The sequence below is a fragment of the Myiozetetes cayanensis genome, unplaced genomic scaffold (genome assembly GCF_022539395.1).
Source record: "Myiozetetes cayanensis isolate MyiCay16 unplaced genomic scaffold, myiCay2020 scf27, whole genome shotgun sequence".
NCBI lineage: Eukaryota > Metazoa > Chordata > Aves > Passeriformes > Tyrannidae > Myiozetetes > Myiozetetes cayanensis.
This window is the reverse complement of record NW_026087488.1, coordinates 4,224,853-4,250,049: the sequence shown is the minus strand read 5'-3', so window position 1 is coordinate 4,250,049 and position 25,197 is coordinate 4,224,853. Positions and strand designations below refer to the sequence as shown.

At 43.1% G+C, this 25,197-nt stretch overlaps 1 protein-coding gene across 2 annotated transcripts in view; it reads left to right on the top strand.

The window, feature by feature from the left end:
- Positions 1–25,197, top strand: part of TAOK1 (TAO kinase 1) — a 70,948-nt gene that overhangs the window by 36,479 nt on the left and 9,272 nt on the right. Inside the window, exons 5-19 of one of the 2 annotated variants that reach the window (XM_050322130.1) lie at positions 708–753; positions 1,647–1,743; positions 2,547–2,660; positions 3,431–3,522; positions 5,975–6,068; positions 7,464–7,545; positions 9,499–9,666; positions 10,522–10,725; positions 11,920–12,054; positions 12,630–12,866; positions 13,942–14,070; positions 15,643–15,846; positions 16,359–16,598; positions 20,164–20,376; positions 21,461–21,643. In XM_050322130.1, coding sequence (XP_050178087.1) covers positions 708–753; positions 1,647–1,743; positions 2,547–2,660; positions 3,431–3,522; positions 5,975–6,068; positions 7,464–7,545; positions 9,499–9,666; positions 10,522–10,725; positions 11,920–12,054; positions 12,630–12,866; positions 13,942–14,070; positions 15,643–15,846; positions 16,359–16,598; positions 20,164–20,376; positions 21,461–21,643 — 2,238 coding nt within the window. The remainder of the gene's footprint in view (positions 1–707; positions 754–1,646; positions 1,744–2,546; positions 2,661–3,430; positions 3,523–5,974; positions 6,069–7,463; positions 7,546–9,498; positions 9,667–10,521; positions 10,726–11,919; positions 12,055–12,629; positions 12,867–13,941; positions 14,071–15,642; positions 15,847–16,358; positions 16,599–20,163; positions 20,377–21,460; positions 21,644–25,197) is intronic. The other variant, XM_050322131.1, reaches the window with a different exon arrangement.

Sequence of the window (25,197 nt, the reverse complement as noted above, 5' to 3'; positions counted from 1 at the left end):
GAAAACTGGCATTGCACAGACTCAGATGAGCTTACAGGTGATCAGTAAAACTGAATGTGCTTTTTGGAATCAAGATCTAAGGAAACTTTCACTTAGAGAATAAGGTGAATGTGCTGCTGTTCTAGTGTATTTAGCTTCGTGTAAATGAGTGTTTCACGCAGTGCACGCCCATCATTGACAGAGTTTTGTAGTACATTATACTAAAGAAATCATACTGTTGAACTAATAGTTTAAATTGTAAGCACTGTTCATGTATTAGCTACAATAAATCTGTAGGGCAAAGTTTTAGTTTCTCTTTTTCAAATCTGACTGGGACAGAATCTTAAGTAAATCCCTAAATAGCCCTTTAATACTCTGATAAGCTTGTTAAGTGCAGTTTAACATTCCTGTTAAGCATGTGCATATAAAATACGATATGCAATACAATACATAACTGGTTATGAATGTGCTTTTGCTTTCCTTACAAGTGTTGTTGCTTGGTGTCTTACACAGGAGGGTTATCCAATTCCAGTTAGAGCTGTGCTTGTGGGAGGGGCCAGTGTGACAGTGCTGGGATGGGGCTTATGTTCCAAGCAATACTTGCTTTGTAATGGCAGTTTGCACTGTGTGCTCCAAGGGTTAGCTCCAGATTTCTCCACAGAGGTCTAGAAAATGTACATTTACTATTAGAGATTTTCTAACAACTGCTTTGATTTCTTCCCATACAGCTTGTTATGGAATATTGTTTAGGATCAGCATCAGACTTACTAGAAGGTATGTCACGTGTGTTTATTTGATGGAAAGTCAGAAGTATAGTACTGAAGTAGGAGGTTGCAGCATCACAGAATTGTCCTTGAGTGTCTAGTTTTATCTGGGGACAGAGTGTGTGTAAACAGGCACAGTCTGTCCAATTTTTGCATGTCTGTAGTGGGTTTTCTATAGAATATTGGCTTTCCTAGGTGCTCTGTTTCTCCTTGGTTCATATTATTTTAAAGTTGTTAGTCAGCTATTTGTTTTCTTCCAAGTTTTATGTTCTTCTGTCGTGACAGTTCAAGATGTATTTCTGAAAACCCTTACTGTTGATCCTAATGCTTACTAACAACTGTAGGCCTGTTGACTAAAATAGCACTGCAGCAGTATTAGGATTTGGCTTGATGAGGCCTTTTGTTAAATGGTTGTTTTTCTACCAGGCTTCTCCTAGTGAACTTTCTTTGAAGATATATGTGTGGCCAGTAAGTTGTTCAGCTACTTTCCTTGCCAGAAGCATTTCAGGACAAAAGGCTGAGCTGCCAGAGTCTCATCTGTATTGCTACAGTTTATTTTTGTTTGAATTGTTGTAAAGTTCTACTGTTTGGGGTTTAGCTTCATTAATGGAAAACTGGATACTGAGTCTCAAATGGTTACTGGGGAGAATGGTCACAGAACTGACAGGAATGTAGTTTATGGTTGCAGAGTAGTCTCTTTGGTAGTGAATAGCTACTGTTTTACAGTTAGAAGATTACACCTGATTATAGATGGTGAACTATTTTTACATTGGCTTCTCATGCTGAACCTACTGAAAATAAACTTTTAGTATTTCTGTTTACACTGTTAAGAGTACTCACTTGCATACTGCAAACTGTATTGTTTTCTGTAATATTGAATTTCACATAAATTCTTTCCTTAAGTTCATAAAAAGCCATTGCAAGAAGTGGAAATAGCAGCAATTACCCATGGTGCTCTCCAGGGATTAGCATACTTGCATTCTCACAATATGATCCATAGGTAAGTGGTTATACTTTTGCTACCTCACACACTTACAGGTAATTTATTTTATTGATTGTATCTCCTTCATCCCAAATTTAATATTGTGAGCAGAGATCTTCTTTTCACAGTATCCATATGCTCCCAAAAAAGTGATTTACAGCAGTCTAAACAGTAGCAAGCTGTGTATCTGCACATGCACTGTGTCTCACAGCTGGTGCTCATAATTTCTGTAGAGTTCCTTTGAATCTGCTAAGCTTTTCAATCCTTGATCCGATGCTGATTGTCCCTGAAGGCAGGCTGAGTTCACCCAAATAACTCATAGGAACTGCAAGGCCAAGATTGCTGGGGTGGGAGGGGAGCACTAACTCTTGAAAAATTAGTTTTACGTGAACATGTTGACAAGCACACAGCAAGTTTGGGGTGCAGATGTTCTTTGCATTTAACGTGCTGCATTTTAGTGGGATGAAGAATTTGAATAGTTACATTATTAGGTCTTTTTGAAAAACATTGATAACATATTTGGTTCAGATGAATTTGCTGAAATGTACATGAAGTTTATCCTGGTGCGCCTTTTTTAAGTTGATTTTTAAGACAAACATTAAGACTAACATTTAAGATAAAAGGTTCCAAAATCAAGGACCGTGTTAAACAATTAACCTAATGGTTAAAGACTTTGTATTTGGAAGAAATGTGGATATTTTGTGGAAATGTGGGTATTTTACATCTTGAACATGTGAATACTGACGTGTTTTGTAGTCTGTCCAATAGAAGGCTTTCTTCTTTGGTGAGGAGTAATACTGACACTTTTATTCTATAACCAGAGATATCAAGGCAGGAAACATCCTGCTGACAGAGCCAGGACAGGTGAAACTTGCTGACTTTGGGTCTGCTTCCATAGCATCTCCTGCCAACTCATTTGTGGGGACGCCATATTGGTAAGCCAAGAGTTTGACTTATTTCTGGCTTTGTGAAGTGAAAGGATCATTTACTGGCTATTTAATGTACTTGGGCTTACTGGAGCTAGCTTTGTAATATTCTAGTTGTGGTAGTGATGAAATGTACTTTGTACAAAAAAAAAAAAAAATTAAATAGTAACTAGGCTCTGGATTCCAAGAAATGGTGAATCCTTGTATTTGTAGTTCACAAAAAGTAAGAAAAATGTTTTGTTGTTCTGCTTACACTGACCTTAAGTGGTAGAGGTGGGATTGAATCATCTGTAATATATTTTAATCACTCCCCCCAGTGGTTTAAATAATTCCTATGTTCTTACCGCGTCTGGTTGTTGAAATAACTGAAGTGTTTTTTCTCTCATAGGAAGGGCCAGGTTCATTGAACAAACCCCTTTGCAGATCCCTTGTATGCTTTTGATCTCTTACACCTAATCTGTGGTGTTTACACAACTGCATGCTATAATTATTTCACCAGAGTTGGTCAGCCAGATAAACTATTGGAAGTGTGGGAGGGTGAGAAGGTGGTGATACTCAGAAATGGAGAGCTGGGCAAAGCACAGGAGAACATCATGCAGCCTCTGCAGGCTTGCACTAGTGTGGGTGCCTGGTCTTTGTTCCCAGTACCCCATGGTCACGCCTGATAGCTTGGGGAATGGTTTGTTTATGGTAGCTGAAATCAGTGAAATAGCCTGTTTCACACTGATGAAGGTAAGGCGTTCCATTGCCCATTTATGAGAACCAATTTCCTATTTTAGGATGGCCCCAGAAGTGATTTTAGCCATGGATGAAGGGCAGTACGATGGCAAAGTAGATGTTTGGTCTCTTGGAATTACCTGTATTGAGTTAGGTAAGTTGTTTCCTTTGACAAATTGTAAAATGTAAATATTTAATACCTGGAACTAATTCAGCTGAATCACAGTGCAGAAGAACTGTGCTTCCTTCATTGTCCTGGTTTTTCTGGGACTTGAGTTTTGGAGGAAAGAGCTAAATGTGCTCTCTAAAATTCAAGACAAGTCTCCAACTGAATGTTTATTGAACTGGTGTTTTCATTACCTGAAGAAAAAGAGTTATATAGACAAAGACAGTAGCCAAGTGATATCACTAAGGGTGTTCACATTCTGTGGGAGAGGCAGTTAATTTCTGAACTGAAAAACTGCTGAACAGCTTTAGAAATGAACCATTCAAACTACCACTGTGGAAATATATTTAATGCTATAAGTTGATATTGTTTGCGTGAAAATTTAAGATGCATTAACAAGTCCTGCAGTAATGAAGTTTTAGGTAAGTGGGCACTTTCGAAGCTATATACAGTGTTATTTTGTCACTTGTGAATAGATTTATTTTCTTTTCTTTAGACAAAAAAGATAGGGAATAATCCAATTTTGAAGTGGTAACTTGTAAGTCAAAGCCTAAAGGAAGGGTGACATTGCCATTAGAACAGAGCCTTTAAAGCAGAATGTCAGTTTAAAAGGACACTGTTAGTATGGCATTCTGTTTCAATTTAACACATAATGTTTTCTTGGAACACAAATACCCTCACCAAAGCACAACACCATGCACACTGCTCCAGTGCACCTGGGGCTGTCCTCCCATCCTTGTCAGATCTGATTGCTCAGTCTCCAACCCGACCTCAGCTGGAGGAGCAGCCCAGCCGGGCAGTGAGAGCTCTCAGGAACACACTAATCCATGTGAACTGCACAGTTTAGCTAAAAATGCTGTCTGGCATTCCAAACTGTCAACTTCATTTTCTTCCAGGACGTGGAATAGATTCTTTCTTCAGAGCAGAGTTGTTGCGTTTTGTTTTTTTTTTGGTTGCCAATATAAAGCAAGTTTAAGGGGTGTGACTGTCATGACAGAACCCTGCTCCGAGTGGAGTAAGGAGTCTTGGCTGGCTGCAGGGCTCCAGGAATGCAGTGAGCTCATGGCCACCACACCCCCGGGAGCCTCCTGCACGCCGCGTTCTTGCGGGATGAAGCGTTTGGCTTCGTCTCGGGCTGCTGGCGTGGTGGGAGGTGAGACTGGGTCAGGACAGCAGAGTGTTGTAGGCTGGGTCGGTGTGGCTGGCTCGGTTGTGTTGGTTTGAGTAAGCCTGGGAAGGCAGCAGAAAAATGGCATGTCTAGGAGTCTTCTCAAATTGTCACTGAAGTCTTAGAAATGGCCTCATTGAGGGCTCAGTTTCAGGGTTTCCTGAAGATTTCTATTCATTCAGGTGAGTTAAGAGAAGAAAAGCTACGGAGAACTGTCAGTTAAAATAGTTTCATGAATAAGCAGTCTGATTGTTGATAGCAACAGCTAGTTATCTGTCAGATTAGAGAAGGTAAAGTGCTACATTTGAGGAAAGACTTAACTCCTCAATTTTCTCATTCTGAGGAATTTGAGAGCTTAGTCCATCCTGCCATAGCCGTGAGGGAACCTTGATCTCTGATTCATACCTCACTGCTACTATTTGACTCAAAACTGAGGAGCAGAATAAGAAAACTAGCATTATTTTTTTCCTAGTTTGTTTGTTTGTTTTGGTGGTTTTTTTGAGGAAGGAAAGTTTTCTGTTGCATTTTGACTGGCGTTAGGAACGTCCTCATGGCCTGACCAGCTTCTCTGGAATGTTTATGGCGAGGCTGAGCTTTATAAGTTTACCCCATAAACATTCTGGTGAAGCTTCAATTTTGTTGTTACAGTGAGATCATCTCCTTCCTCATTAAGCTTTCATGCTGTGTCAGTCTATAAGAGTAACACAAGCTTGAAAGAGAGAAGAGCCAAAGAGAATGCAACTCTCAAAATAGTATAAAGAGTTGGCCTGTTGCTGACTTCCTGCCCATGTGCTTAGTCAGTTAAGTGTGATTTGATGGTTCTTGTAACCAGCCTTTTCTTCATCACTTCTGTCCTGCTAGAAATAAGTATTTCTTAGCTTTTTAGCAACTGTAGATTAAAAAAAAAGAAGGGGGGAGTGTATGAAACCAAGAATGCTTAGTGGCTAAACACAGAGTATAGAGCTTACTGTTAACTTATTCTTATTTTAGTACATTACAATGAGTCAGAGAACTCAACTATGATAAACCACGTAATTTAAAAGCTTGAGAGGACAAGGCATTTGATCTTCAAAGGGCTTTCATCTTCTGCAATGGCACAGGACTTATGCCAACATATCTGTCTGATTGCAGGGTGTAGGGTTGGTTTGGGGTTCCACGTTCAGCCAGTAGGGATTTTGCTGATGTGGTTTTCTGTTTAACTAAAAAAAAAAAAACTGAGCAAAAACCATGGGACTATCTCCCTGGATAAAACTTCTTTTCTCTTGTGTGCAGCGGAAAGGAAGCCTCCTTTGTTTAACATGAACGCAATGAGTGCCTTATATCACATAGCGCAGAATGAATCCCCTACACTACAGTCTAATGAATGGTGAGTATTGCTGAGGGAGGAATGTTGTAGGGAATTGCTGTAAATGGAGTGCTTTGTCATGCTGAGTTCTTGAAATGGCTGGATTCCTGTTGGGAGGATGTGAGCTGGAAGGTTCTCATTAGATTCACTATACATTTTATGTACAAAGTTGACCAATTACTAAATATACATTTGAGACTCTGCAGTGTGGTAGAAACAGGACATGCTGCTGGAAGAACATAAGATCCTGTAAAAAATTCTGTTCATGGGTCAGTAAACTTCTGAAGCTCCCAAGTCTGCCAAAACTGTGGTTTTTAGTGTTTTTTTAATCACAAACCACACTGTCAATTCCTAAATCTTGTTTTGTTGAAGTGTTGCTTTGCAAGATGAAGACACAGCTTGTGTGTGGCAAGTGTCTGTTGCATAAACTTCAGAAGAATAAAGCACAGTAGTAACATTTTGTGCCTCCCAGCCTCAACAACTGTCTTTTGAAACAGCAAACACAGTAAACTAATTTCAAAAGTTGAAAACTTCCTAACTGTGGTTTACTGAGCCATAGTACTAAGCCTCCAACATAATACATTGTCCCTTATTTTTAGAAATATTTTTCTACTTTTGAGATTTTCTGGTTAAGCAATTTCATGCCCTGATGATTGACTAAACATTCAGCTTTCTTTATGCATTTTTCTGACCAAAAAAATGCAGTAATTTAATTTACTGAAAATTTGCAGTAGCAAACCCTCCCATTAAATGATGGGATGGGGGGGAGTGGTGAGGGTGGAAAGAGATAAAACCTGTACAAGTGTTGTACTGCTGTTTTTGGGGTATAATCCTGACCTTCTGAAGACCTGTGTTCAAAGAAAGAAGGGACAAAATACAGACTTGTAGCTTGTACAGAATGAGAGAAGTTACTTAACAAATCCTGACTTTAATTCTTACTGGTGAGAGATTGCACAATAGTGTAAAGTTGTGTCAGAGGCAATGCCAAAGGCATTTCAGGAATTGTACTTCAATACTGGTTTTGAATAAAACACCTGTGCAGAGGTGGAATGGGACAGGGGCTCAGATTAGAGTTTGAGGATTTGTGCAGTGTAGAACTTGACAGAGTTGATGCTCAGACTGAACTATTTGGGTGTCTGCTTTTATATGGAACTCTCCTTCCTCTTGAATTGGGCCATATATTTGCATTCTTAAGCCAAAACATTCTGTGTGTAAGTTAAAGGGATCTACCTACACATAGTGGTGGGCTTTGGCTTGACTAGGGATGTCAGAGGCTGTAGGATGAACTACTAGGTCTGTGTGGTTTCTCCCCACTTTTTCTGCTAAGAGCACCCAGATGTGAATATATCTTGATTGCTTAATGAATTAAACTGGGTCATTAACTCAGATGGGTTTTTTTCCCTCTTCTTGACACAGGTCTGATTATTTTCGAAACTTCGTAGATTCTTGCCTCCAGAAAATTCCTCAAGACAGGCCTACATCAGAGGAGCTTCTGAAGGTTGGCTTGCTTGTCCTTTTTGCTTTCCATGTGGTATTAAAAGGGGCTGTGCCCTGTGATGATGTTCTTTCTCACCTGCTGTACAAGGTTATGGTTTAATGATGCTCTCTCTGCCTGAACACCTTTGAGCTGGGAGTGCTGTGGGGTGTACTGAGCTGGCAGTCCCAGCTTTGCTGCCTCTCTGCAGTGTCCCTGTGTTCCCCAGGTGACTCTCCAAGGCAGCCTTGGAGTTCTCACCATGAAAGGTCACTCCATCAAGTGACAGTGGATGACCATCAACTTGTTGAGAGTTTGTTTCTTGAACTCGCTGTGTCATTGCAGTGATTATAATTAATCCCAACGGAGCTGCCATGCATTAACTAGCAAATACCTTTCGTTACTTCCTGCTTTATTCTCTTCTATATACACCCCAAGGCTTTGTAGCCTCTCCCATCACCTATGTGCTTTGCATAGACCTGAAATCTGCTGTTCTAATAGTATCCCTGGGGGAAAGGGGGCAGAGGAAAGCAGTTTTTCCTCACCATGTTTTTCCTTGGTATGAAGAGGCATTAGCAGGTTTTCTCTTGCTTTATTTCTTAGGTATTTTTTTTATTTTGCTTGTGCTCCTGAATGTTGCAGGTACTTGGCTTTCCTCATTCTAGTCTGGAGACAAAGCCAGTGGGGTAGATTGTTGCAAAAAGCTGGCGTGTTCCTGAGTGAACAGAACTCGCATAGAAGTTGGGTGTTAGAGCAGCTTTATTGGGTGACTTTGGTGGATTTCCTTTGTGGCATCAGGTGGCATTCAGAATTTTGCTAACTTGTCATTCTCTTTACAGTGCTTATGACATTTTGGGTTTCTTTTTATCCTGGCCCTTTTTCTGCTAAACAGCGTTTCCAGATTTTTTTGCATTGCAGGGAAATAGATGCTATTTATGAAGGTTTTATCAGCACCTTTTTGCATGGTTCTACCTAAAAATGGCTCGGAGGACTTGTGCCTCTTTGAAAACCATCTATTCAAAAAGTAAATGCAATTACCCAGGAAAGGTTTCAATGTGGGTGTGTAGTCCTGCCATTTCAGAATTCTGCAGATTGGTTTTATTTTGAGCAATGTGCTGCAATTAAAGAGAACGTTGATGGAAATGAAACGTTTGGGAACGTATTCCTTCCATATCTCTAGTCTGAAACAGCTGCAGTGCCACCTCACAGGGACAGGTAGGGAATGTGACATGTTGGAAACAGCAATGCAGTTCTCCAAAGGAACAAAATGAAAGTAGCGGTGGTGTTAATAATGACTCATGCTTGCACAGCACATTGCATCTGGAGACTGCCAAAGCTGCTTCTGACATACATAGACAGGACTTGTTTTACCTATTGGCAAAATGTAGCCACCTTTGCAGAGAAATGTGGTGATTATCTCCACCCCCCCCAAAAAAAAAAAAAAAGAAAGAGCAGAACATGGTGAGCTGTTCTAAGACTGGGCTCTAAGGTTCACAGCCTATTTTATGACTCAGAGTTGTATGATTAATATTTGATTCTCAGGCTTTTCTAAACAAGGAAAAGGGTTTTATAGTGAGAGTTAGCTCATGAGTTAATTAACATTTGGTTTAAGATAGTAGCCAGCCTCGCACCTTAAGCTTTTATATGGTGTTTCTTGCTCTTCCCTCGCTAAACCACAAGCAGATAACGTCACTGAAGTCTAGGTTTATACTGAGCACGTTTTCATGGGTGTGTGAAATACCATTTCTGGGTTTTTTACATCTTTCTTTTTGGTGGAAGTCTGCCATCAGAAAGCAATTATTCTGAAATCTATCTTGATCATGAAGTCTCAAAAACAGTGCCAGCGTAAGCTGGGAAGGTGTTCTTCTCCTGTGCAGGGAAGAGGGCTAATAAACCCAACTACAGCTCATCATTGTATCCTCAAAGCCTGCGTGTTGGAGGGATGAGAGGTCACTCACCTGCTTGTGTGTTCTACAGCACATGTTTGTTCTTCGAGAGCGGCCCGAAACAGTGTTAATAGACCTGATTCAGAGAACAAAGGATGCAGTGAGAGAACTGGACAACCTGCAGTATCGTAAAATGAAGAAGCTCCTCTTCCAGGAGGCACACAATGGCCCTGCAGTGGAAACACAGGAGGAGGAGGAGGTGAGAGAAACGTTGGGTTTTGTCACTGAAGCAGAGAAAATGAGGCTGTCATTTAAATAACCACAACTCAGATACTGCTGAAACAAAGGGAGGCTGTTTACACACCTGGCTGTGATGCTGTCTCCCCTTTGTGCTTGGAATAAAGCTACCTCAAGGCGCAAACAAGGACAAACAGGATAGATGCCTAGTGCTGGCAAGAAGCTGTGCCATGTGTTCATGCTTGAACAGTCAGCTTCCAGTTCTGTAAATCCTCACTTTCTTTGCCTGTTTATGAGGCTTCATGAGGACTCCTAACCAATTGCAGTTAACCTCTGTTTAACCATATCTGCAAGGCCTTGAAAATCTTACAGTTTTGTCTGAGAATACTGCTCTAAGACATAGAGATTTGTGCTTGATTTATTTAAAAAAAAAAAAAAAGTCATCAAGGAAATTAATTTATCTTTTTTGGGTTGAATACTGCAACCACCACACAGAGATGGAGACTCTGAATTGCAGTTCTCCAGTCCAGAAAGGAACCTGCGAGGTGCAGGGTCCCAGCTGAGCACTCAGGTGATGCTGGTGTCAGAACAGTTCCTGGTGACATACTGTAGCTGATACATGATAGAGTTCAGCTTGTTAACAGGCTCACTGTTGAAAAGGATCTGACACCAGCCAGTTAATCTTGACAAGGCCGATTCCTTCTCTCCCCAACATCCCACAAGAAAAATGTTTGATGGCAGTGCCTGGAGGGTGGAAACTGCCATGACGTGGCAGGTGGATGCCTTTAGAAAGAAATGGAATGAATGTTCCATTTGGTTATGTCCACGGATACAACTGGGATGGGTCTGAATTTTCATAATAATTCCTTTCTCCCAGGAACAAGATCATGGTGTCGGCAGGACGGGAACGGTGAACAGTGTCGGAAGTAATCAGTCCATTCCTAGTATGTCTATCAGTGCCAGTAGCCAAAGCAGTAGTGTTAACAGTCTTCCAGATGCCTCGGATGATAAGAGCGAGCTGGATATGATGGAGGGGGACCACACCGTGATGTCAAATAGCTCTGTCATTCATTTAAAGCCGGTAAGCTCTGCATTTTTACCGCTGAACTTTGAAGGTGTAAAATGGGAGAGGATTTGGTTGGCACGATGGCGAAAAGTGAACTGCTTCCAATCCCGAGTCATTATCTGCAGGCTCTATTATTGTGCCCCAAATATATGAATGTGCACTGGAAGCTTGGGAGGGTTGCTCTGAAAGTCATTTATTTTTGTTAATTCACTAAAATTACTTTACTAATGGAATTGTTTCGAAAGCAGTTTGTTTTATTGGGAGGAATTGGAATGGCAGGTTGTAAATAGGCTTGTTTAGTGGATGCCCTTGATTTGCAGAGCACTGTTTTGTCGGACAACAGGATGTGAAAATTACCCCTTCCCACCTCCTTGTGAGTGAATTCTTAAATTCAAGACCCACAGTAGTAGCTGAAATCTGTTCTGCAGCACGCAGCTTCCCTGCACTTGATTTGAATGTTTGGTTAATGAATAAAGGCACATGGAAAAAGAAATGGAGTGGAAACCACTTCCCTGCTTTTCCTCTGCCCCATGAAGGGTGAGCTGGGCGAGAGTCCCTCGGAGCTGTGCTGCCCTCGCCATGGAGGGGTTACCACTTGTTAGCTCAAAGCACCACCGTTTCCCTGCCTAATGATAGGTGTGGTTAGAATGTCTTGTTCTTTGCCCAGATATGCAACAAAGACACAGGTATTTCCTCGGGGAGTTAATTAGTGTATCATATCTAGCTAGTAATCGGGCTGTGATGAATGACAAACTCAAAATAAGAATGTGGAATACACCGTGACAAATTCTAAAATTTGCTTTGAGGTGTTTCTGCAGTGGGTGTAATGAAAATCCTCTGTCTTTCAGAGTTACAAAGATGTTGCTTTTGTCTTTCAGACTTGATAAAATCTACTTTATACTTTTCATGTTTTGTTGAAGTAAACTGTTTAACTTGTCTTTCAGTTTTCCATTTATTTTTCTCATTTTCAACTCTAATTAGTAATTTTTCTCTTGGTAATAAAAATTCACAATGAAATTTCCAAGAGCGAAGATCCAAGATCAGAGCTCTTGTCGCAGTATATTCCTTCACCCTTCTTATTGGCAGGAGGATCTTTCAGGGCTGATGAACGTAAAATGTTTTTTCTTCCTTTTGAACATCTTAGGGGAGAAAAAAATCTTTAGTAACACGGATTCTCTTTATTCCCTGACGTTCATATTTGCTGATAAGGAGGAAGAAAACTACAGAGAGGAGTCGGATCCCCGATCGAGGGCATCAGAACCCCAGTCTCCTCCCCAAGTATCTCGCCACAAGTCTCATTATCGCAACCGAGAGCACTTTGCTACCATACGCACAGCGTCGCTGGTACGTGGAGGTTTTGTTTTGATGGAGTTGTGTAGGGAGGGATGCCTCGAACCACAGCTCTGTGCAGCTACTTAGAGCTTGCAGGATTTCATCGGAATCTGAGCTATCCTCGTTGACTGAGATCCTATCACTGAAATAGTTTAATGTCAGCTAATAAAGCGTAAATGAGACACCTGGGCCCATGTAATTTGTGCATATTAAATAGTTTCAAACCCAACGTGCCCAGTACAATGTGGGAAACCATTTATAATAATAAACTAGCTTTTATTTTCGTGTGCATAATATGAATATTTGTGTGTGTCTGTATACCCACCCTCATTGCATTAGGCTAAAAGGCCATTATTTAGTACCAGCTTTATAACAATTGTACTGTTTTTCTACTGGAGCCCGTGTGAGCTTATCTTCTACAGCAGAATTGAGTTTTTAATCTGCTCTGCTGCCATTAGGATGTGTGCCTTTCTTTACAACAAAATCATATTTCTTTACTGAATCGTTTTCTTTTGTGGTTTGAAGACTACTGAAAAGCAGATTAGGCAGCATTAACTTTCTTTGGCCCGATGTGGTTATCTTCCTAGGTGACAAGGCAAATGCAGGAACATGAACAAGACTCTGAGCTCCGAGAGCAGATGTCTGGCTATAAACGTATGAGGCGGCAGCACCAGAAGCAACTGATGGCATTAGAGAATAAACTGAAGGCAGAGATGGACGAGCATCGCCTCAGGTTGGACAAAGATCTTGAAACACAGCGTAACAATTTCGCTGCAGAAATGGAAAAGCTAATTAAAAAGCACCAAGCAGCCATGGAGAAAGAGGTAGGAGGTTACGGTTTATCAGAGCAGCCCGTGTTTGTCAGTTACGTTGAATTGTTCACTTCCCCTCGCCAGTGATGGCAGTGAGCGTGGTCTCTTACATGTCTTGTTTTCAGGAGCCAAGCAAATTGCTAATTAGAAAAAGGCTATTACATCACCTCCTTACACTAAGGGGTGATGCAACTAGAGGACAGGTATGTCCTTCACCACAGTGTGTTATACTGAATGTTAGAGTACTGACCCCAGAAAAAACACTGTGAGGGTTTTCCCCTCTCTTGCCATGGATGGGCCGTCAATAACTGACTGCCATCGGGTGTTGTGGAGGCAGATTAGCCTGCAGAGAAATGTGCCAGCTACACTTAAATGTTCACTGTCTAGCTGTGTATGGATATGGGAATTTTATGCTTTTAAATAATTGATAATGAAGTGGTGCTGCCTACAGCAGTTAGTATTGATTCTTTGTTCATCTCGGGTCTCTCAGTGGAGGGCTGAGGATATCGTTTATCATAAGGTGTTGACTTTGTTAGGCAAGACTAGCTGAACAATAGGGCTGAGGGAATAATGGCCAGTCTTCGCGAGCGAAGATCCGGGGAAGGTCTTTCCACCTTCCAGCCTGCGCATTGGATTTTTTAGGTGAGACACAGTGTGCGCGGAACTGAGCCCACCCTTTAATCCTAAGGTTCATCTGCCGGGGCCAAGCGAGCTTGGACGGTGGCAGCGAGGTCCTTAGGACGTAGGTGGGTTGCCTTTAAGGGCTGACGAGCCCCACCTACCCGGGAGTGGCCCTGACCGGGAATCGAACCCGGGTCTCCGCGGTGACAGCGCGGCGCCTTTCCATTAGACCACCAGGGGCTCCAGGGCTGAGGGAATGAGGCACTGGAAAAGGACCCTGCTGGGTGCTTTGATGGGATAGGGAATGAGGAGAGAGTGAGGGCAAACTCCTGGGATTTGCACTTACCCAGACTCATGGTGAGTATTGTGCTGACTGTACCATGAGCTCTGGGTCTTGGTGCTGAAATGGAACGCAAGCTGTAATCCACTGGGACTCAAGACTGATTTGCTTCTGGATTTGTTGTAGGCTAAAGTGATGGCCAATGAAGAAAAGAAGTTTCAACAGCATATTCAGGCCCAACAGAAAAAAGAATTGAACAGTTTCCTGGAGTCACAGAAGAGAGAATATAAACTCCGTAAAGAGCAACTGAAAGAGGTAACTCACCTGTAATGAGAAATGTGAATATAGTGCAGTGTGTGATACAGTGTGAGAGTGGTGAACATTCATAAATAAGGTGACACTGTGCACCAGAGAGCTTTCACAGGATTCCAGTGAGTTCTACATTTCACGAGCAGAGTCCCGTTCATACTGTATTTGTTTCATATCTTTGACCTTAGAGTGAGTTTATTTATTTATTGGCACTTACATGTTTATCTTGTGAGAGTACTTACCTCTCCATTGTTTAATGTTAGCCAGAAACATGCAAATTTGGCAATCTTAAGGAATAAAAGGAGGTAGTCTATGAAAGGTCATACCTTGTTGCTACAGATAGAGGTCATGCACTGCAGCAGTTAGTGGAGTTTCTTATGACTTAATGATATTTCTGTACAGGATCAAGAGAACAGAGCACTAAACATGGCCTGCATTTTTTTTAGGGAAAATACCTGGAAAACACTATTTAATTTTAATGCCGAAAGTTGTGTAATTATTTAATAATCACTGCATTGTAGTGAAAATCAAGATCTCTGTGAAATGACAAGAAACTTTAGAATCAAACTTCCTGATTCTTTTTGTGGACTTAAACCGTAAGCACTATAAATAATTTTTTTGAAAGAACCATTTAGTGCTCAACCATCAACTTGTGTGACGCAACTTTGGAACTTGCTCCAAAGGGGCATATTCCCAAACATAGACATTTCCCAGGAGAAAAAAATGGCTAAAGAGCAGCAGAGCCAAGAAAGATCTAACAAAAACTATAGTAGCGTGGGCTCTCTATAATAACATAGAATCTTTTTCTAAGTGGGCAGTAGATCACAGAGCACCAAGAAACACTGGAGAAATACAGAGGAGTTCTGTCTCATGCTTCAGTTGAAATGTATCACAACAAGTCGTAATTACTGCATGGGTATCTCTAGTATGCAATTCAAGCAAGCAGAGTCTTTTGCCAAAGATACTTTAAGCTATGTATTGAATGTAGTACAAATGTCGAGACTCACCTGTGAACTTCATTATATTGTTTTTGTAAGTTACGGCATCTCAGTGAGTGTCTCTGCCTCAGTGAGTTACTGTAAAATGGATATGTGTTCTGATCAAGCAAGACACAAATTTTCAGATCTGCTTCATGTGGCTGGAGTTGTGTTTGAACGACAGGATGTCAATGCTTTCCTCCTCCTCTAAGTCCATTGGGAGCCTGCAAAAATGTCTGTCAGGCAGTATGGCTGGACCTCCAAATGTTTTCAGTGCCAAACCATCATTGTGATGTTTTTGAGCTAATATATATGTCTGGAAACTGTGGATACGAACCAGCACTTGGGCTAGTTAAAACGACCAGTGCAAAAAAAAAAAAACCAAACTTGTAGTTTAAATTTGCTCCTCTGTGAATTGTCTCCTGGAACACCCTTAGAATGTGATACGATTGCATTTTGGAGAGGCTGGGGTGGTACCAGCCTTGGAGAAGAGAGTGTAGAACAGCTTTGAGACATTGTTTATTAGTCAGGTCTGTCCAGTTGTTCATGACCAAGGAGCTTGGTGTGACTATTTCACAATTGATTCCCTTGGCATTATCAGGAGCTGAATGAAAACCAGAGCACTCCAAAGAAGGAGAAGCAGGAGTGGCTCTCCAAGCAGAAGGAGAACATCCAGCATTTCCAGGCAGAGGAAGAGGCCAACTTACTGAGGCGTCAGAGGCAGTACTTGGAGCTGGAGTGTCGCCGCTTCAAGAGACGGATGCTCCTTGGCCGCCACAACCTGGAGCAGGACCTGGTTCGGGAGGTAAGAGAACAGGCAGAGATGAGACCTGGAATCATGTGTGTGAAGTGCATCTCACAGGAGCACCTGCAGTCCAGCTCCAATCAAACAGAAGTGTTAGTTACCACATTCAAAGTGTTTTGGTAAAGAGCGGTTCGATGCTTTGCGGTGCCATCTGGTAATCCCTGTGGCATTTAGGGATCATGTGGCATTATATGTTCAGATTAGTGCCCTGTTACAGGAGAATTGTTAGATCCAAAAAGTTACCAGACACAACAGTTAGAGTCCTTTCCAGAAAATGCTTACTGTGAATCCTGTTGAGCATCTAGAACAGGAAGAAGAAAAGTGAAATGAGGAAGGAAAAATTACCGGTGGCGTTGCTGTCTGCTGCTGATAAGACGAAGAAACTCTGTGCTCTGTCCTCAAATGCCTTGGAAAGAGAGAAATGCCCTTGTGAACAAAGTGAAATGTCGCTTTGTGAACGGAAATCCAAGTAAGTACAAAGAATCTAATAATTCCCTCTGTCCTCCTGTTAGGAGCTAAACAAAAGGCAGACACAGAAGGACCTGGAGCACGCCATGCTGCTGCGTCAGCACGAGTCCATGCAGGAGCTGGAGTTCCGCCATCTCAGTACCATCCAGAAGATGCGCTGTGAGCTGATCCGACTCCAGCACCAGACCGAGCTCACCAACCAGCTGGAATACAACAAGCGCCGGGAGCGGGAGCTGAGGCGTAAGCACGTCATGGAGGTCCGGCAGCAGCCCAAGAGCCTGAAGGTACTTCAGGGATGTAGGAACTCCGGGTGTGAGATGGTGGTGGTTGGAAGAGTGGTCCCTTACAGCTCAGTTCTTGTTTGCACTGTGGGCAGGGCCAGGGTACTTGAAAGGTCATTGGTTTGAAGAGGTGTCTGCAAGCACCACAGCAGTGGTGATCAGGGCTGCAGTGTATTGCAGACAGGCCACAGCAGCATTATTCCCTCCTTTTATTTGGAAAGCTCTTCTCAGCAATGTCCCTCCCTTTTGGGGGTATTTCAAATGCATTTAATCTTCGCAGTACCCTTTCCCCCCCTCTTTCTTCCTCCTACACCATTTTCTGATCCTCTTCTCCCCCGTAGACAAGAATAAAATCTATTTTTCTGTCATGAAGCAGTGTCATTTAAAAATAAAAACCAAAAGCTTTTGTGTTGCTGTGTGCATCAAAATGAACTGCACTATCACGCTTGGCTAACTCACCTGGTTACTGTTTTTATCTGAAGGCTGACATAGTAGCAAGTCGGGTGGGGGGGAAGAGAGAGACATCAGCCAAGTGCAGTATCCTCAGGAAGCTCCTGGCACTGACCTTTTGCTGTATTGTCTCTCCTGGGTTTCTCATGCTGCCCTTGTAGCTGTGGTGGCTGACCAGAACTATGGGGCCTCTGTAATTGAGGCTTTTAGTGTTTTCATTGTAAGCCTTCACTTCATCCAAAGAAGTCCAGTGGTTTATTCTGAAGTGTCTGAGAAGGGAGTATAAGGCCTTTCACAAAGCTGCCTGGTACATTCCTTTGAGGAGGCAGACTTCTTCTCTCCACCCAGTGTTCAGCTGTGCCAGTAACAAAACGAGTGTATGGCATACTGAGCATGGGGTTTCTTTGTTGTTCTAGGTCTTTCCTCTTCATATTTCCCATCTGATTTAGTTTTCACCACCTGCAAGTTACCTTTTTACAGAGAAAATAACCAACTCGAAAATAAAACTTCAGAAGAGAAAAAATTATGCCTGATTTGTCAATATTGGAATAATATTAAATAGTGGAAACCTGGCTTGTAAGAACAAGGGACCATCTGATCGCTGTTGAGAATCTCCAAGGATATAGTGTATAAATAGCTGATGACTTCACAGGGAAGCTGTGCTGCACTCTTAGCTGAATAAAACTGAAGCAGCTGTATTAGGTTGATCCTTCTGAGATTAGCATGAATGAGTTCTGCCTCCCCAAGGTGATGCGGTGCAAACACGAGTGGGCAGCATGTCCGTTCTCCTTCCCTGGCTGCAGTCGGGACAGCAGGATCCATGGTCTCTCTGGGCTGCAGGGGCTTGGCTGCCCTCTCACCTCTGCAGACTCTCCAACCCCTTCCCTTTTCCAGGGAGGACAGGGCTGGAGCGTTTTGCAGGGAGCATGGAAAGCTTGCACTTTGCTTTGCATGGCTGTTCTGTGATTAGTGAAGGATTTCAGGCTTGAGCTGTCAATCCTGCACCTTTGCGCACACACAGTGCTAATAATGCAGCCTGTGGACAACCGTTGGGTTTGTAGCACAATCCCCTCTTTATTGAGGCTGTTCTCTAGCGTTAACTCCTTCTCCTGCTTCTGACTAATGCAGGCAAGTATTCTTAATTGAATAGATAATTTGACCATTTGTTCAGTTTCCCTCTCCAGCAACGTTTTCCCTCAAGGGCACGTTTCAGACTTTCCCTTTGTTATTTAGTGAGGCCCTTTGTCCTGGAAGCAGGTTTTTAACGATCAGTGTCTGTTCTGTGACAGCACCAGAAGGACCCATAGCTAGAATTCACCCTTCAGTGAAAACGGCTGTTATTATTTTGAGTGTGTTGATTGTGATGCAAATACCCTCTTGCTGGTATTTCACAATAATAGGTCAAAATGATCTTGTCAGAAGTCTGACTGGAAATCTTACCCCTCCCTTCTGTTTCCTGTTGTTAAAGCATTTGGGTTGGAAGCCTGTAAACAGAGTCTGGTGTCCAAGCAAGACTTCACAGAAAATGAGGACAAAATAGGTTGATAGTGTTTTGCTGTGACCAGGTCCCTGATGGGAATGTGTAACCTGCTGACACTTCCCTTAAGGGCAGGGAGAAATAACCTTAAAGGTTTCCTGGAGGGAAATAACTTCCTGTGAAATTTAGAAAGGTCAAAAGCAATGCATTCCTCTCCGTGATACATGTTTTGGTTTGAATGAAACCCATCTTTGTCGTGTTTTCTGCATCAGGTTAGCCAAGTGTTATTGTTCTTTTATGCAGCAAGTGTGCTGGTATCTAAATTGGGCTGGATACCTTTCGAGGTGGCTGCAAATGCTGTGCTTTTCACCTGCCCTGCTGAATCTTGAGTTAAGGCCAGGTGGAGCAGTGGAGGAGCTGATGTGAGGCATGCACAGGTATCTGCCTCACTGGTTCATATCCCAGAGCTCCTCCAACTTACTTGAAGGACAGGAATCTTGTTATGTATTCTGTTCCTGTCTCCTGTGCTTCAGGATTTGGCCATGGGTGGCTAAGGGGAAGGCCCACAGTGTATACTGACTGCCCTGATGTCTGATTTTAGTAATTGGGGTTTATTTATTTATTTATTCTTACCATGGTGAACTTGACCATCTGTCAGTTAACCACCATTGCTCATCACTTCTGGGTTTTGCTTAGTTAGAAGTATCCTTGCCAGCCCTCCTGCAGAAAGATACAGAGAACCCCAGAACACCCTCCTTTCCAGGGTCTCAACATTTTAATAGTTGTTAACCCTCCCCTGCTCTGGAGGCAGGTAAAAGAGAAAAAAACAATTAATTTCCTCAAAGTCATACAGCAAAATCAGATCCTGATACCTTTTCCAGGACTGGTGTTTCTCAACCCTGTGGGCAATCACAGTTATGTGTCTAAACATTACAGAGGTGGTAGCAAGTGCAAAGGGAGGAAAACTCCATCTCCAGTAAGCCTCCAGTGGGACTGGGGAATTGTTTTGTTTGCTAGACCAGCACAGTACTAATGTTCTTGTGGTGTACATTTTTAAGCATCTAATCTTTCCCAGCCGTTTTTGAGTTTCTTTATGAAAACCAGGCTCTTAATATCAAGGGTTAGAATACATCTTAAATTCATCAAACCCTCAATGGAAAAAGTGTCACTCTTTTTCCCTGTCCCTTCCCATGCACCAGATCTGCTTCTTTTCATAACATTAAGTGCCGTTCATATATATGTGCCATACAAGCACAGTCATGTGTAAGTATGGCTTTTGGTGCTAATAAATATTAGTCCTGTCCCTCAAGAACTTTTCTTGAAAAGCAACACCCAGGCCTGGATCCAGTCCAGTGACAAATGTGAGGCTCTTTGTGCAGAGACAGCTGTATTTAGGCTGGAGCTTTGTTATAAAAGTGTCTGTATTGTAATTGTTTCGCACAGTAGCAGTGTCAAAGCAGCTGCAGCAATAGTCATTGCCTCTTGTGTATTTTGCTTCCCTCCTTGCACTGTAGATGTTAATATACATTTGTGGATTCTTGAACTCATATCCTTAATGTAATCCTAAATATCCATTTGAATGGATATTTCGCTCATTTGAAACATGCTGGTTTTTTCTTTGTGTCCCCTCCATCTTTCCAGTCAAAAGAACTACAGATAAAGAAGCAGTTTCAGGATACATGCAAGATCCAAACCAGACAGTACAAAGCACTGAGAAACCATCTGCTGGAGACCACGCCAAAGAGTGAACATAAAGCTGTCCTCAAACGGCTCAAGGAGGAGCAGACCCGGAAGCTGGCTATCCTGGCTGAGCAGTATGATCACAGCATTAATGAAATGCTCTCTACACAAGCTGTGAGTCGCCTCCGAGGGACCCAGGGTTCCTCAGCCAAAGAGGGATGTTTGCATTTTAACGGCTCTGTATCCTGACAGCAGGCTTTCTGCTTCCTTGCTGCACATGCCATACCCTGCACAGTCCTTCCTCTGTGTTCAAAAAGCAGCGTTCAAACGCAGAGGAAAGACACACTACCCTCCCCAGGCAGGCTGAAGCTGAAGCTGCTGTTGCAGAGATGCAAAGTGATGCATCTGTGTGGCCAGAGGACTGCTTTTGCATGAAACGTGGCAACATAAACATCCCTGTTAGAGCATCATTAAGTAGTGTGCATCTGGCTGTCATAAGTCATTTAGCTTTGATTTGTTGATGTTACCAACCAAAACATGTCCCACTGGTGGAAGATGCTCATTGAGTCACGGAGGAGTCCAGAGTTTTGGCTGTAAATCTGAGGGCAAAGTGTTGTGAAAGTTCTGTGATTCCTTTTTTAAGAGATTCCTTCTTTAAGGAGTGACCACATGAGCAATGCTTCAAGTCCTTGCTGCAACTGATTGTGCACTTTTCTTTGCACTTCCTGCATATTGCATCCTGCTCACATTGCTTTCTACACCAATTTGACGCTGTGAGGCAGGGTAGCTGGCTTCATTTATGATGGGAAGGTTAAAAGTTCAGTACCATATTGCTTTTAGGTTTATTTCATTATATTCTTTTGCCCAAGTCCTGCATTGGCAGGACTGTGGTCTTAAGTCTCCTGTGTACAGGTAATTGGTTAATCCGGTTGAACAGAGCAAGAGAGCTTCTCTTTGCCTCTAGCAAAAGGAGAGCTGAGGATGTTTGCACCTCCAGCAGTCTGGTCTCTGCAGTGTGGATCGCGGTTCCTGAGGCGCCACTGCTCATCAGCATCACTTGCATCAGTGCTGTGGGCTCACTGTCACCAGTCTTTGTCACTATAGGTCCTCTGTTCAGCGAAGCGAAGTACAATAGAGACCAATTGTATTGCTAAGAAAACAATGTCCCATCCCATTCTCCCCCTCCCCGCGGTCCTCCCCTGGAGTGTCAGCAGTGGTTACCCCATGGTGAAACGTCTCTATTGTCTGTCCTTCCCAGCTGCGTTTGGATGAGGCACAGGAAGCAGAGTGCCAGGTTTTGAAGATGCAGCTGCAGCAAGAATTGGAGCTGCTGAACGCATATCAGAGTAAAATCAAGATGCAGGCAGAAGCCCAGCATGATCGGGAGCTGCGTGATCTTGAACAGAGGGTATCCCTCCGTCGGGCCCTCCTTGAGCAGAAGGTAAAATGGGCATGTGAGCATCCTTAACGTGCTCCATATTTTAGATCTTAAATTGCACTTATCAGTGAGAGAGAAACTGCTTATACCTTGCTGTATATAGTAACACAGATCATTTGGGTATTTGTCTCTCTGGGGTGAAAACTCAGTGACATAGACTAAACTTTCTGCCAGCTCAGCCCTCCTTTGTGAGCAGCTTCTGGCTGGGATAGAGCTGCCTGAAGTGTGCCAGAGGGAGCTGTGCCTCTCTGGGCAGAAGGGAAAGTGAACTGTTCTCTCTGAGCTGCAGATTAGCTTCCCTGGCTCATCAGAGAACAGACAGTAACAACCTAAAGCTGGGGCGGGGGCTTTGGGAATTAGCATGAGTATCAGTGGTAGGTCTTTGAGGAGAGGGGAAAAAAACTAAAATGTATTTGAGACTGTGTGTTTTGTGGTAATATTTTACTGCAGATCTGCTCCATTTGTCAGTCTGTGGAGACCAGGCTGCAGCTTCCCTATGAAATTTTGTGTCTCAGGAGCAAACTGAACAAGCCAGAATCACAAGCGTGGGGGACAGTTGCTCCTTGTTGAAGTTTGCTTTTCTATGCAGTGCCAGACTTGTGGTGTGTATGGAAGTGTAAGTGGCCCAGACAAACCAAAGGCAAGGAAGTGCACCGGTCAGTGAAAGGAAATACACAATCACCCCTCTTCCTGCACTTCCTTTCCCCTTGTATTTACCCTGTGGGTGCCAGCCATCACCATTCACACTGCAGTTCCCAAGTTTGTTGACCAGTGATTATTAAATTAGGGCAATTACTCTGTGGCCTCGAGGTTCTTTACACTTCAGTTCTCCCAGAGGCTAATGGATGGATACTGGGGCAGCCCACATAACACTGCTCCACCTCATGGCCAACTGAGGGAGCATCCCCGAGGAGACAGCACAGTCATGTTGAGCTTTGGTCTCCTGCAAGTGGACACGACTCTCTGAAAACAGCTGAGTTTGTGAAAGCAGAGTTCCCGTGTGACACTGACGTGTGCAATAGCTGTCTTCAGACACCATTGCTAGTTATTTTGGTCCCAGCTCCCATCACAGCCTGGCATTTGAGTATGGATTTATGCTGGAGGTGCATTGCCCTCTGGTGGCATGAGCTGCTCTGGGCAGGAAGTGTGGCACAGTGAGCCAGTGCATGTTCTGTGGGAGCAGCATGTATTGCAGATAGTGTTATGTTAAAAATTGCAGTGGGGCTGGTGACTTAAGGAAACCCACATCAGCCAGTGATAAAGTTGTAGAAGTCTTTCATTGTGGACCAAGATTGAATCTCTGTGCATTAAAAACCCCCTGTGGAGCATTTGGCATCAGTAATGGTGATAGGAAGCTTGGCAATGCTACTGCATAGAGAGGAGAAAAAGGATCAAAGTAAGACCTAACATGATCTTTTGTGTGTTTGTATCCCTGTGTTGCCTTAAAATAGCAAAAAATTTGATGGGGCTTCAACTTCATAGGTTCATTTAGCAGTACATGCAGTCCTGGCACATGCAAATCACAAAGTCATGGACCAGCAGTGAGACCTTGGTGGGGTTACAGTCACTTGGCAGCAACTCAGGGGAAAACACGTGGGTGCAAAGGCAGACACATCCTTCTTTTGCAGGGGTATTTTTTGGGAGGAGAGGTGTTGTTCTGTTTTTGTAAGAATTAAGAGTTGAGAGTATTCTGATGTGGGTCCCTCTGGGATGTCACCTGGTATTTGCTAGCATGTGCTAACTGAAGCTGGCAACCAGAAAAGGGCAGGTATGTGCACAAGATGAGTTTCTGCATTTATATGCGCAAATGAATGTGTAGCCTGTGGCAAAGTCAGTCCCTGGTGTTCAATAATAAACCAGATTCCAGAAGTTAGTGTGTGCATAGGACTCTGCTTCTTTCTCAGCAGGCTGCTCTTTATTTTTGGTGGTGTCCATCACCATAACTCACCAGAGCATAAGTGTCCAGCCCTGGAATAAAGAGGGAGTAGCCAAACCCCATCCATGTGCAGCCTCTGAGTGCCAGAGGCTGAGGCACTGTATAAGCCATACCCTGATGCATTGTTGTTTGTGTTGCACCAGTAATGAGCATGTCCCAAGAGTGTCTTTAAAAGACTTCAGATTTACTCATTTCCTTCCCACATGCCTCAGACACTTCATCTTCAGAGTCCTGCATCCCGAGGCCGTTTGAGGGATGTCATTTTAACGCAGTGTCAGGCCTTTCAGTGAAGTTCAGTTGCACCAAGTCCTGTGTGTTATCCTGTCACAGAGCCTGAAAACAGTGACATGCTGAAGGCATTGAAAAAGGAGAATTCGGCTTAGATAGCAGGAGTGGGAAAAAAACAAGTGAAGCATTTTAGAGAGCGAATGTTAGAGAAGGCACCTTCTTCCTCTTCTGCCTTCATGGCTTTCAGCAGGAATAGTGAGCAAGGCTGCTCCATGCAGAGCCTGTCATTCACCTAGAGCTAAGAAACAGGCAAGTGGAGAAGGAGTTTCTGAAAGCCCCAAATGGCTCAGGAGATGACTCATGCTGGAGCAGATTGTTTCCTAAACTCCAGATGAAATCACTTTGCATATTCCCTGACTAGGCAAGAGAGCGCTTACAAGTACAAGGCTCTGCCCAGTACCTTCAGCACAGACCAAGATAACACCTCTTGGCCACATTGCTGCTGACAGCAGGGAGATGCCAGTGAGCTGTGCTAAAAGTCTTGGCTGCTGCTTTTTACCCATTTGGTCTTTTTCACCAAGGCCAAAAGCAGCTTTGTCAGTGCTGGCAAGAAGATAATGGTTCTTTGGTTTTCCACCTGACTGCAAAGTTTTTAATAAGAAAGGCTTTCATCCCTGTCTGATGGGTGTCAAGAGGCCATAGCCCCACATTTTTGGTACTTAGAGTGCTGATGCCGGTGCCCCTACCAAAGTACACTTGGAAACCAATTTGGAACGGTGTTATGGGGAAGAAATTGGAGTTACCAGCTTGCATATCATCTAGTTAATAATCTGCCACACAACTCAAACAGCACTGCCTACGTCCTTCAGCCACACACTCTGGAGAAAGTACCAGGGTAGTGAAATATGAGAAACCAAATTAGGAAAGGAGTGGATAGGAGGTGATAAATATATGAGCTAAGAAAATCTGGCCAGTGAACATTAGAGAGGAAGCTGAACGTGGGCTTGTGCATTGAATCCTGGAGAAAACAGTAGTCATCATCATCAGATTCAGCTACAAATGGTGAAGGTCACATTAGGGCATTGGCAAGTGTTTGGCTGCACCTGAAGATGCTTTCCCAGTAGGCTTTTATGGAAGCTGTAGACTTTGCTGCATCTTAAAAGATTAATCTATGTCAAGCTGTTGGTATCAGTGCAGACTTTGGATTCACATCCCTGAAACTTGTGTATTCACCAGGGAATGGAGACCAGCACCCTCTGATTGATGTTCACCATGCTTTGGGCTGTGCAGGTCTGTGGGACTGAACCCTTTTGTATTCAGAATGGGTTGCGTGCCCATGGACATAGAGCCAGTCTGAATGACAGACAGAGGGAGAAGGTCCCTCGGTAGCTGT